Source organism: Carettochelys insculpta, chromosome 2 (genome assembly GCF_033958435.1).
Source record: "Carettochelys insculpta isolate YL-2023 chromosome 2, ASM3395843v1, whole genome shotgun sequence".
Lineage (NCBI taxonomy): Eukaryota > Metazoa > Chordata > Testudines > Carettochelyidae > Carettochelys > Carettochelys insculpta.
The window spans coordinates 88,342,127-88,356,061 of NC_134138.1; the positions used below are offsets into that span (position 1 = coordinate 88,342,127).

The window sequence follows — 13,935 nt, forward strand, 5'->3', positions numbered from 1 at the left end:
TTGCTAGGATTATGATCTTGACGTGCTGTACTCTGAAACTTGCTTAGTTTGTGATCAAGCCCAGAATGCACCACCCTCTACCTGTTTTCTTCTGAGTGAGGAAGTAACGTGAATAAAGTCTCCTGTCCCTGTACTGAATCTGTACGTTTTGCAGCACCTAATCATTTCCTACAGTTATTTCCGGCTGTAACAAGTGATATGAGAGAGGTCACTAAAGAAGGTCACAGAAGGCGTGGGGTAGGTGGAATAGAGAAAAAGGGAACGGAATAGCCCTTTTGTATAATTTCCAGAATCCACCTGTCAGAGGCGATAGTTCTACAGACTGTATAAGAAGGTGTAAGGTGGGTCCAAATGGACGTGAAACGAAAAGTGACCCCAGAATTGCAGAATGTGGACCTATCTTATCCTCAGCCAACATGTGGAAAACATTTGCCTAGAAGTGGACGGCTGAGACACAGATGACTGCTCATCAGTTTGTTGGAGTCTCACCTAGCGCTCCTCCCAGCATTGGTCATAATGTCATTTAGGCCGAGTGTGTGGGGCAGTGCAGAATCACTGGCTATAGAATCTGCCGTTTCTTTTAGTTTGCAGAGGCATATATTCCAAGTGTATTTCATATCACATGGAAGTCCATCAACATATGTAAGCAGAGGTCCTTGTTCCCTGCAAACAATTTTTTTCTTTTAAAGTTAAGTCCTCTATGGTCACTTGAAATGGCAGTAACAGCTCAGAGCAGCATTAGATGGCTGCTGCATATGCATGGCCAACCAGGACGCTGCTACAACAAATCTCTGACTTTTGGTGTACAGTCAAAAACATCTAAAGTTGAGCACCTACAGGGACACTCCTCAAAAAAACAACTTTGTAAGTTTAAGAGCTACAAGAAATGTTTTATAAATGAAAGTTTTAATTTTGAAGAAGTTAATGGTTTACATCCTTCAGCTCACACAAAAGTCACATATAATTTCTGGCTTATCCACAAACTATTTTTGGGTAATCCACATGGACAACCATTACACTTCCTTTAGGGTCAGATTTAATTTTAGAGCCTGATCTCACTGGCTAATGGATCCTCCATTGACATCCTTCTCCCCATTTTCGCTGTCTCACTTCCTTTCTTTTCTATCCCGATATTTTTTTTAATTCTTCCTACCTTGTTTTTATTTTATACATATCAAGAAAGTGTAATTATAATTAACCTAACAGGCACTCCGAGTTACATACGAACATCCACACATACAAACTAAAAGCTCACTTGCAGCCTCCAGGAAACAGGCAAGAGGCACAGGTGGTGGCAAGCAGTGTGAACCCAGGTCAGAGGACTCTGGAGAGCCTGGAGACAGCCACACAGCCAGTGGCTGGAGAGAAGTGGCTGTTTCCCCTCCAAAGTGCTGCTTCTCTCTGGCTGATTGGTCAGCTGCCCCCCGCTCTTCCAGGCCATGTCTACACTAGCCCCAAACTTCGAAATGGCCACGCAAATGGCCATTTCGAAGTTTACTAATGAAGCGCTGAAATGCATATTCAGCGCTTCACTAGCATGCGGGCGGCCGTGGCACTTCGAAATTGCCGCAGATTGCCGCCGCGCAGCTCGTCCCGACGGGGCTCCTTTTCGAAAGGACCCCGCCTACTTCAAAGTCCCCTTATTCCCATCAGCTCATGGGAATAAGGGGACTGCGAAGTAGGCGGGGTCCTTTCGAAAAGGTACCCTGTCAGGACGAGCCGCACAGCAGCGAAGCGCGTCAATTTCAAAGTGCCGCGGCCGCCCGCATGCTAAGGAAGCGCTGAATATGCATTTCAGCGCTTCATTAGTAAACTTTGAAATGGCCATTTGCGTGGCCATTTCGAAGTTTGGGGCTAGTGTAGACATAGCCTCGGAGTCCTTTGGCCTGTGCTCACACCGCTCCCCACCTTCTGGTGGACTGAGTGATAGGGCTGGCAGCAGGTACTGGAGCAGAGATTGAGGTGGGGGGCATGTGGGAGCCAAAGGATGCCAAGAAGTCTGCTTTACAATCTCCACCCACATCTGCATCCTCATCCTCCTCTAATTAAGGGCAGGTCTGCACTACAGTGCAAAGTCAAATTAACGTACACAATTCCAACTATGTTAATTACACAGCTAAAGTCAATGTATCTTAATCTGGGCTTCAGCATGGTCTCAACTAATTGAGGTCAATGGGACTGTGCACTCCTGTTGACTTCCCTTACTCCTAAATGGGGGCAGGAATACCAACTCTGCTGTAGGGCCCCATAAATTCTATTTAGCACAAAGGTCTGCAAACCGAGGCTCCAGAGCCACATGCAGCTCTTTAAGGACTTCTTAGGGGTTCCCAATGCTGTAATTGCAAAGTTTAAAAAAAAAACAATTATTTTCAATCAACTGAATGTCTAAAAGCCTATCAACTGCTAGGAATAAGTGGATTTCAAAGTTGGCGAAATGTCGAAAAGGACCCATCTGGACAAGCTGCACGGCGGCAAAACACAGCGATTTCGAAGATCCACAGTCAGCGGCATGCTAATGAAGCGCTGAATATAGATTTCAGCGCCTCATTAGTAATCTATGAAACGGTTATTTGCATGGTCGTTGTGAAGATTTGTTTCAGTGCAGATGTAGCCAAAGTGTTTTTCCAACCACCAGTATTTGTACATGGACAAGACCTGATTCACATTATGAAAGATTTTTACTATCTCACCATTCTACTGAGGAACATCTGACCCAGGCACCCCTATCATTTATTTTTATTCGAATGTATGTGATGAGATTTTCTGAACAACCTGACATGCATTTCCACAAGTCATTGACGACTGTAAGCAGAAGAATGAAAGGGACTGATGAATAAGTAAAAGTAGTCACCAAACAAGCATATTACATTTGAATCTCCATAATCTGGATGTTCCTAATCTGGCAACACCCATCGTTCAGACCCTGGCAGCAGGAGGAGGAAGCAGCTCTGTATACTGCTGCTTTGCCAGCCACCCCTCTCCTATCCCTACAGCTGGGAGAACAGCAGTGTAGTGATGAGCTTTTCCCCAGCACCCTCATAGCAGTGGGGGCAGTGCCTGGGAACAGCCAGGGGCACAGAGCTACATGGCCATAGGAAAGGGGCACCAAGTTAATTACCCAGACCCCATGCCCTCAAACCCAGACCTGTACCCTCACCATGCTCTATGATGATTATTCTGTAATCTGGCATGCCCTATTTCCCAGAGTTACTGGATTAAAGAGGTTTAAGGTTCAATGTAAGAATCTTCCAGGAAATCCTAATTTTCTGTATCTAATGGCACCTAATGAAAAGATGATTAACTGCTTTTGATGGACCTGGCATGGGCTGGGGTGGTTTTGTTCAATCTGCTTCTTTCTCTCATCAGGGAATACTATTGTAGTTGCTAAGGAACTGATTCACTGTAAAAGACATTTGTTGCAGTGAAGCACAGTAACTCTCTGTGAGAGTAAACCACAGTTATAATGTAACAATGTAAACATACACAGAATAAGTTATATATTTTTTGTATAGAATATTTGTGAGATGACAGCATGTATGCTTTTGGGGAAAGTGAGGAAATATTTTTGACACTAATTATTGTCCTGGGAGACTGCATGAGTGATTGCTTGCTCTATTTGCTCTCAAGGTTATCAAGATGTCAACAAGGACCCTTTGGGTCTATGTATAGTGGATTTACTTATGCAATATACTTTTTAACTACTTACACACTCCAATAATGTATTTTAAAACAACTGGTGACACAGACAGTAACATTATAGAACCATAATGTTTCAGTTCTGTTTCGGCAGAAACTTGCAAAATAAATCTATATTTTCCAACATCTTACAATATTCTGAAAAAGCTTTAAAAGAAATACAAGAAGCTTCAGCCTCATCCCAAAAGTCAAATTTGAGAAATTTGTAAAATTTTATTCCAAACATTTCTGGACAGCAGCGTTAAACTAAAACAAAGAGTCAGCCCTCTTTTACATAGGGTAGGTAATGTTATTTTCAAATAAAAGATTACATATGCAAAACAATCACATGCTGTGCAGTGATTCAAGCTGATTCTGTGTTTTTTTCTAAACTTACATTAAAATGTGGAGCACTCAATATAGAAATAAATGTAGCTCTATTTATTTCAAAGTCTGATGCTGTCTGATACATCCTCAGACATTTGTAGGGCTGTAACGGTCTTGACATCTTGATAAACTTCCTCTGCGCAACAAGCCCAGCAGATGTAATGCTTCCAGGCACATCTAAAATTCCCAGTACCTCCAGAAACTGTAATGATGCTTGAATACCCTTCTTTATGATGCTGGCATATTGATTTTTGCTTGCAATCTTAAGGTTGTCTCAAAATAGATACACTTCTGAATCTTTATATAACAGTACCTATTTCAAAATAAATATTAGTTATTAGTTATTTTGAAATAGGTGCTGTGTGAGTAGACTAAGCACTATTTCAAAATACACTTTTGTGTGTAGAAGCCCTAGTTAGAAATAGCTATTTTGAAATACTTATTCTGGAATAGCTTATTTTGAAATAAGGCTGCTGTGTAAACATAGCTTATGTGACTAAAATTAACCTCATGGTACATTAAAGTCTAGATGTGCTGACCACAGAGTGTGACCATCTCATGTAATGACTCGCACAACAGCAGTCAGCCCGCCCCATGGCACATGTATATTAGCACAAAAGATTACACAATAATCAAAAGCACCCTTATGCATATGTACTGCCAATTAAAAGAGAGAACTGTAGAGACATATATATGGTTCTCTCAGTTTTAATTGGCAGTACATATGCATAAATATTTAACTTACTCCTTGTAAAATCTCAGGTGCCTGCACAAAGATTTTATTTATACTTCAGGCACAATTTACCAAATTTCTTATATTTACTCCCACAGCATTGTACTGAGCCTTCCCGATGTCAGCTGGCTTGTCCCAACACTAGTATTCTCTCTTCAACAGGACCCAGTCTCTTTTCTGTGTCAACCAGTTTTATCAGTGTTGAACAAGCAGCTGTGAATCTACCACCATTCTCTAAAAGCAGGAGAAACTGCCTGCCATGTTTGAGGACTCCACGTGTAGATTTCAAAATCTGTAAGGATTCCTCTGATTTTTAAATTACAGAATCCTCCTTTATTTTCTCAATTTTTTGAAGTATCACTCTAAACCTATTAAAAATTGGGTTTGCACTGCACTGCACTGCTAAATAGTACATAGTCCAGAACATGGGTTATCAATTTTCTTTGTACCTTGGTTAAAAAAATAATACATTTTTTCTACATCAAAAGTAAACCTTGATAGTAGTATGTTACTTTGGGGCAAGTTTTCATCTGGTACAGATCTAGCCCCTTATTTAAAGTATGATTGCTTTAAGAAGCTCTAATGATTACTATTTAAATTTTGCCTGCAATCTGTATATTTTTCAACCAAAGCTACGCTAACACCTTCTCAACTTTCAGGTACTATTTCTTCTTAATTCTGTTGTGTCCTAGGAGTTGAATTGCCTTCTTTCATATTAGTTGGAAATACAAATGTTTTAGTGCAAGAAGCATGTGCTCCTGACAAGTAGAGCATGAAATTTTGATTCTATTTTTCTATGAATCACTTTTAGAACTACTGGCTTTCAATATGTACAAGCTATTTGGACCAGTAGAACATGTAAAGTACTTTGTAATCAGCCAGATATTTTGAATTTCCAGAGCTGATAAAATAAATTAAATTCTAACTGCAATATTGTTTCCTTTATGACAAAAAGCAAAGCTTATGTCTAGATATCTCTCAACGTAAGCTTCAAAATCAGAAGACTCCTTGGAAGGTTCATACGGTTGCACTTCTCTAAGCACAATGAAATTCAGTCCAGCTGTTAAAAGTTTCATCAAGAGTTAAACACTAAGGGTATATCTACACAATAAAATAATTTCGAAGTTAACTTCGAAGTAAGGGACTACTTTGGAGTAGCCAACAGAGCATCTACACACAGTTTTCCTTACTTTGAAGTTAACTTTGAAGTAAGGGAGACCAACTTCGAAATCGCTACTCCATTCCCGGGAATAGAGTAGTGGCTTACTTCAAAGTCTAACTTCGAAGTAAGGGGTCAGCCAAGGAGGCAGCACCCCCACCGGAGGACAGTCAGTCTGGTCAGCCCAGGCAGGGCTCTATGGTCCCTGCCGGCCGCCTTAAAGGAAGCAGCTCCCCGGCAATGAGAGGCAGGAAGCTGAGACTGTGCCACAAGTAGGGGCAGCATGAGCTCTCCCTGGGACTGCCCCTGCTTGAAGCACCAGCCAGCCTCTGCACCCCCTGCCCACCATGGCAGTACATCACAACCCCCCTGCCCCCACCAACGAGGAGTCTGAGGGCTCACAGTACCTGGGCAAGGCCCATGCCTGGAGGGCACCCACGTGGTCCGATACAGAGCTGAAGGACCCCCTCACTCTGTGCGGGGAGGAGGAGGTCCTTCGTCAAACTGACGCCCGACAGAGCAACACAGAGGCCTTCAACTGGCTGACCAGTGGCCTCGCTGCTCACGGCCACCCCAACCACACTGGCAGCATCACCAGGATAAATGTGAAAGAACGGAGGCAGGCATATGTGAAAGCCCATGATACTGCCAGCTGGTTGGGGCCATGGCCCGTGCACTGCCCCCACTATCAGGAGCTGCAAGGCCTCCTAGGCCAAGGGAGGCGGCCTCCCCAAAGCACCTTGTGGACACGTGGACGCTGCCAGTCCCACCTGCTGCAGAAAGCGAGGATGAGGCAGGCCCCTCCGGCACCACCAGCCCACCACATTGGGAGTGGCCCACCGAGACCAAGGACAATAACGAGGGCTCCAACGACAGGACCCTTGTCCTTGCCCTCCCCTCCGGGACACCCAGCAGAGCCTCATCCACCTGAGCCCCGGGTGGTCACAGCTGGTACATACAGGGCGAGTGGGATGCCACCAGCAACAGAGACAGTGACAGGGACAGGGCTGCACCGCCCCGCCCCCGCCAGAACAGCTCCGCAGCCCACATGCCTGGGGACAGGGGAGGGAACATGGGCCAACCTTTGCCAGGTGGGATCCTCTGGGCACCTGGGATCCCATGGAGCTCGCAGGCCGTTGGGTGAGTGGGGTGGGGGCCAGCAGAGCAGGGCCTCCCCCCCAGGGTTGGGACCCAGCACTCATGGGCCATCTCACACCATCCCCTTGTGTCTCCACAGGTCCATCATTGGGAAGCCACCATAGCCCACCAGAGCGGGCCGCAGCCACATTGGGCCAGGAAGCCACCCCATCCCCCCAGTTTGCATCCCCCTGTAGCTGCGGCCAGGCCTCCCAGAGACAATGCTGAAGGGACAAGGAGGCAGCCACCAACTGGGAAGTCATGAGGGAGATGACTGGGGTGCTCCAAGACTGGCTGGTGATGAAGCGAGACGTGTGGGTGTGGCTGGCGAGCGGCCTGGACACCATGTCCCATGCCTTGGCGGCCCCCTCGCTAGCCTAGCCCACAACCACCCACCACGTGGTGGACCTGTCACTGGCCACACACCTCGAACTGGCTCAGTGGCTGCTGACCGAGGCAGGAACACCTGGTCCAGCCTCAGTGGCCCTCCACCCCGCACACCCTGCGGAGGCCAAGCCCACGGCACCTGTACCCCAGCCCTACCTCCCCATGGTCCCGGCCCTGTTGTGGCCCCGGAACTGGGGCGGTAGGGGTGGCTGCAACCACTGCAGCTCCCGGCCCCCCCATGCCCCTGAATGACTGACCCTTGTCCCATCCCAGCCCCCCTCCCAGTTCAGTCCCCCCTCACCTAGCCCTCTGCCTTCTCCCATGGACCGGTCCCCCATGCAATGTAAATGGTTTAACACGTTGTTCTGTTTTGTTGTACAATGACATTTATTCCCCAAAGTTTATTGCTCCCACGCTAACCCTGTGTCCCTGGTGTTTGGTGGGAGAGTGGTGAGGGAGGGAGCAGGAGTAGGTGCGTTTGGTGGGGGAGCATGAGGGGTGGGGGAGCCAGGGGACCCGTGGTGTGGAGTGTGGCTGAGAGGGTCAGGGCAGGCCCTGCATGAAAACCTGGAACAAGGCCTCCCGGACTCCGACCCCATCCCTTTCGGCCTCGCAGCACGGGGAAGCAGGCAGCTGTCCATACTCCGGCCCCAGCTCTGAGGCCCAGCCCTGGATAAAAGGCTCCTGCCAGCCCTCCACAAGATTCCTGTTAACATAGGTGCTTGCTGTGGTCCCATCCAGGACTCAAACAATTGGGGAAGCCCAGGTCCGTGAACCTGGCGAGGACAGCATCCAGGTCCCCCAGGGTGACAAAGCGTCGCAAGAGCACCACATTGCTGGTGTGATGACCTGCGGGAGGGAGGGAAGGAAAACATATCCATGAATGCCTAACCGGGAGGCCCTCCTGTCCCCTCCCTGCCGGGGGCCCCCCCTTCCTCCCGCCCAGAAGCCCCTCACCAGGGTGGGTCAGTGGTGGGGGCTGGACTTACCTCGATCAGCCCAGCTCCAATGGTGGCCTTGCTGAAGTCGAATTACAGGCCGACAGACCGTAGGCGGTTGGGGGTGGCCAGCCTCCACAATGCGATGCCCACCCTCTTCTGCACTGGGAGTCCTGCCCACATCCAGGTGTCCCGGTGCTGGAGGACTGGGGTGAGCCAGTGGCAGAGGTTCCTCAAATGTCTGGCAGGTCATCCTGAAGTTCCTTCACCATCCCAGCCCTCCAGTACCAGCTGGCCCACCACTAGGTGCTGGTGGCAAAGGCCCACCGGCGCCGGATCGGGAGGGGATTCGGGGAGAGGCAGCAGGACTGTGAAAAGGGCCTGCAGGTTGGGTCCCATGCAGGCAACCTGGCTGCACCACTGAAAGATCAGGGCAATCAGCATGGCCAGCAGGCTGGCCAGGGTAGAGAGGACATTATCCTTGGGAAAGGTGGGAGCAGGCATGGTGTGCAGCTCTTCTCCCCAGCATGTGGTCTGCTGCTGTCTGCAGTCTGGCAGTCTTGAATATGTGCAGGGTGTATGCTGGGAATATACTGAAACAGACAGGTGAAGTAGCAACAGGTGACAAGGTGTTTAAAGTTCACTTGCCTGGCTTAAACTACTATGGGGGCATCAAAAAGACAGGATTCAGAGCCAAAACGTGGGACTGCTGCAGTAGCTGACAAACACCTTTTCAACACAAACAGCATTAGTGAATCATGTTTTCATGGAATAACCATATTCGGCTACTGCCTCTCCCTGGGAATTAAGAACACCCTGATGTAAGGTCTAACAGCAAGTCTGTTCTGGTATGGCTATGGTCTGAAGAAGTGGGTCTGTGCCACAAAAGTTCACCTAATAAATTATTTTGTTAGTCTTTAAGGTGCTATTTTACTGCTTTTTTGTTTTGAAACTTCAGAAAGTTACTGAAAGGAGCTACCTGTACTTAGACAGAGCATAAAAACACCCATACTGGGTCAGCCCATAGGTCCATCAAGCCCAGTATCCTGTCTTCCGACAGTGGCCAATGTCAGGTGCCCCAGAGGGAATGAACAGAAAAGGCAATCATCAAGTGATCAATTCTCTGTCGCCCATTTCCAGCCTCTGGCAAACAGAAGCTAGGAACACCAGAGGCAACAGTGGGGCTGGAACAGCGGGTGCTCTGGTTGCACCCTGGGTGGAGCCTGCAGGAATTTGGCCATGTGTCGGGCAGCACGCAGCCTCACATGGCATGCTGTCTGGATGGCCATCAGGCTGGCCATGATGTCCAAGGTGTCCCCATCAGTGAAGTGCTGCGGGTCTATGGCAGGCAGTGGTGTGGTGGCTAACAAAGGCTCTGCCCAGTGCTGTGCTGGAGGTCAGGTATCGGAGGGATAGCCGTGTTAGCCTGGATCTGTAACAGCAACGAGGGTCCTGTGGCACCTTATAGACTAACAGAAAAGTTTTGAGCGTGAGCTTTCGTGAGCACAGACTCACTGAGTCTGTGCTCACGAAAGCTCACGCTCAAAACTTTTCTGTTAGTCTATAAGGTGCCACAGGACCCTTCGTTGCTGTGCTGGAGGTCGTGTGCTGCAAGCAGCCAGGGTCCTCAGCATGTGCACGGGGATGTGTTTGGGAGGAGCCCTTTAACGGGTTGGCTTGCCCATGCTCCAGGAAGAGCTTGTCGGCCATTAGACGCTGCCCTCACCATCTCCTGCCCTCTTATTTCGAAATGAAGCTGTGGCAGTGTAGCTGCTCCATTTCGAAATGACTGGGAGTCATTTCGATGCTGCAGACCGCAAAGTCAATCCGCATTTCATGCGTAATCATTTCCATGCCACTTATTTCGAAATAACGAATAGAGATAAGCCATTTTGAAATCACTCTCTAGTGTGGCCACAGCCTAAGATCTCTTTCTTGAGTGGTAAGAGCTAGTCAGACCCCATCATTTTATATGTGTAGTTGAGATTATATTTTCCAATGTGCATTACTTTGCATTTATCAACATTGAATTTCATTTGCCATTTTGTTGCCCAACCATCCAATTTATTAAGATCCTTTTGTAGCTCTTTACAGTCTGCTTCGGAACTTAATTATTTTGAGTAGTTTTGTGTAATCTGCAAATTTTGCCACCTCCTCATTTATACCTTTTTCCAGATCATTTACAAATACGTTGAATAGGACTGGTCACAGTACAGACCCCTGGGGAACACCGCTATTTACCTCTCTCTTACCCTTTGTTTCTGATCTTCTAACCAGTTACCAGTCCAAGAGGGGACCTTCCCTCTTATCCCAGGACAGTTAACTTTGCTTAAGAGCCTTTGGTGAGGGACCCTGTCAAAAGCTTTCGGAAAATCTAAGTACACTACATCCACAGGATCCCCCTTGTTCACATGCTTGTTGACCCTTTCAAAATATTCTAATAGATTGGTGAGACACGACTTCCTTTTACAAACGCCATGTTGACTTTTCCTCAAAAAATTATGTTCATCAATGTGTCTGACAATTCTGTTCTTAAAAATTTTTTTTTTCTATTTTCTATTTTTGCTAGAGCAGAGTCAGGCAAAACAAATCAGAAAGGAAAATAAGAGCAGAAAACTTTGTTTTCAACAGGTTAAATTCAGATTTTAGTATGACACATGTAAAGCTTAAGTACCTATGAATACTTCAAGAACTAATGCAAGAAAATTATTAAAGTGCTGCAAATACACCAAGCAAGAAAAAAAGAACAAGACATGGTTCTTGATAGTTAACCCAATTTGCCAGAGCTAAACTACAATAGGGCTGATTCAGGCTGTGACTTTAAGTTGAAAAGAGGGGTTTTCCCCCTCATTTGTTTTCCTTCATGTCTGATTTATTGCACTCTAGGGTTGATATTGTTGAAGAAAATTAATCTGCAGAATGAAATCATAATACCTCTAATCGCTGTATTCTTCCCTTAAAGAACATGAACAGAGAAGAATTTGGATAAGCAGCTTCTTTTTTCAGAAGAATTTCTTTAGCCTCTTCCAGTCCTGCTGTGTTATCACTGCCATCCAAAGCAAAAAAGGGACGAACTACTGTGTGGTACCACAGCAAAGCTAATCTGAAAGAAAACACAAGAAGAACAATGATGATTACAGCCTGTTCAGAGCAATCTATTGTAAGATGAAGAGCATGATTCTTCTCTTGCTTGCTTTGGCTTTAAGACAGTATCCTTACTGCCTTAAATTGATTACTTCAAAATTATACCAAGGCATACAAAAGTAGAATTAGGTTCACAATTTCCAAAGCATTAGATGAATTAGGTTTTAAAATCTCTAGAGCTATGAACAGGATAACTTCTTAAAATAGTTAAGTTTGTAAACAACATTGTAAGACAAACAACAATTACAGGTGTGAGGGGAAAGAGGAAATACTGAGTCTGCTATTTCAACATGTTGACCAATAACTGTCATAGACCAGACTCATTGTGGAGTGAGAGCAGGGAATGTTTATTTTCTGGGCAAACAGGAACGAGAAACACCAAGAAGGGATGGTATTCTCAATTTTCACATAATATACATTACACCAAACTGACTACATGAATGAACCTTCAAGGTATGTTAAATCTGATCAGATCAGATCAGAACTCTGATCCTTCTCTCCAAGCAAAAAGGATTTAGTACCATGTTCCACATTTACAGCTGGGGGGCATCATAAGGCCTATGCCTATGGCATCCAAACCGCCACACTACTAGTTACTGCTATAGTGAACTAGCCACATTATTCTGAAAATATAGTTATTGTTCAAGACAAGTAGTTACACTCAAAAAGCCAAACAGTCACAGATGACCAGTGTACTGGGCACCACTATGCAAACTGAATAGTGAAGTTATGAATTAAGACTTCCATGAAGAGATGTAATTTAAGCCTGGGTAAAAAATAAGCCACCAAAAAAAAAAAATACCAGAATGCAGCACGAACTGGGAAACCTTGTTATAAGGGGGATGCTCTCCCAAAGGCTGATTGATTGAGTACCCTTTTTTGTATAAAAAGCTCCAATGTTCCCCAACTTTTCCAAATAGGAATTAGACACAAATAGAAAAAAGTTACATTAAAATATAATGAGTAGGTATTAATTTATGGTCTCTATGACATGGACATTTTCCCATGCACAAGCTGTTACATAGAAAGCTGTTTAAATATTTCAGCTCACTGAGTCTTTTAGGATAGTTTTAAAAATTACTCTAAGCACAATCATTTCTTCCTATTCACAGAAACTATTGGATGATATTATAAGAGGCTTTGGAGGATACACTCACCATCACAATCTGAGTGCCCATTTTTTAAAAAAAGTTGATAAAAAGATCTCGTTATAATTAATATAGATGATTAATGTAATACAAATGACACGTTACGCAACAATTTGAAAGCTTTTTACCTGCTGACAAGTCCTTCAAAGCAACAAGCTTTTATTTTTTGTTTCTGCTGTTCACTAACTGTCACTATTAAGTTATCTACCAAAGAATTTCAATATAGCTACTCACGTAGCTAAAGGGGCCTTCATGTCCTTACTTTCACTTGCATACATCAGTGATGAAAGCCCCTGTAGGCGGTCTCCAGGAAAACCCAGCAGATTGATGATTTTGAGCAGATTTGGGGGCACCATGGATATGCAAAGATGAAAAAGTCCATATCCAAAGCTAACAGCACCTTTCAGTCTGTTTAGTGAATCCTCCGTTACACCTTCTGCAGCAATATGATTATCATTTACAGCATCAGAAGTCAGGGATTCCTGAGTTATCTTCTTTTGATATACTTCTTGAAGCGTATTAATGTCCATGTAACACTTATTGTAAATTTTCCAGGCTTTTCGAAGGATCCACCCACCTTTTATGTAAGCTGAAAACAAAAAGAAAACGTATTTCAAGGGTTGATCGCAGATATAAAAACTAAAAAAGTCACATGGCCATTCACAGAATGACAAATATGTTGTAATTTCACTTTATATGAGCTGATTTCACTTCATGAGTAAAAAACAGTTCTCTAACAGTTTTGTAGCAACAGATATTGTTATGTGGAGATTATATATTTTACAAATCAAACCAGGTTTTGGACCAAAAACGTGATAGTATTCCTTTTATATTTGACTTTTAATTAGATAAACTAAGAAACATCTTTAATAATATTATAACCATATATAGTGTTTTTCAGCCAAAGATCTTAAAAACAATTTATAGCACACAGTTTCTCCCTGTAGCAGGAAGACAATAAGTATGATGCAGATTAACAGTAAAATAAATTAAATAATGCTGGATTCTGTTACTTCAAAACACAAGATAAGGAGTAGGATGTATCCAGTGTCTTGCAAAAGTAAAGCAGCCAAAACCCAGGAGAGAAAAATCTGTATATTTTAGTTGAAAGAGGCTTGGAAGAACAAAGAATGGAGAAGATTTACCAAAACCTTATCTGCAGTAGATTACAATGTTTTTAAAACAACTTGTAAAATATTTTTTCATATAAACTGTACTAAAATGTTT

At 44.7% G+C, this 13,935-nt stretch overlaps 1 protein-coding gene across 4 annotated transcripts in view; it reads right to left on the reverse strand.

The window, feature by feature from the left end:
* The window catches only part of TTC39C (tetratricopeptide repeat domain 39C), a 68,782-nt gene that overhangs the window by 26,797 nt on the left and 28,050 nt on the right, over positions 1-13,935 (reverse strand). For all 4 annotated transcript variants that reach the window (XR_012644185.1, XM_074985821.1, XM_074985823.1 and 1 more), the window contains 2 exons: positions 12,943-13,297; positions 11,351-11,519 (listed from right to left, as the gene is read on the reverse strand). Coding sequence is in view for 3 of the 4 variants with exons in the window: in XM_074985821.1 (XP_074841922.1) it covers positions 11,351-11,519; positions 12,943-13,297 (524 nt within the window). In the remaining variant the exon portion in view is untranslated. The remainder of the gene's footprint in view (positions 1-11,350; positions 11,520-12,942; positions 13,298-13,935) is intronic.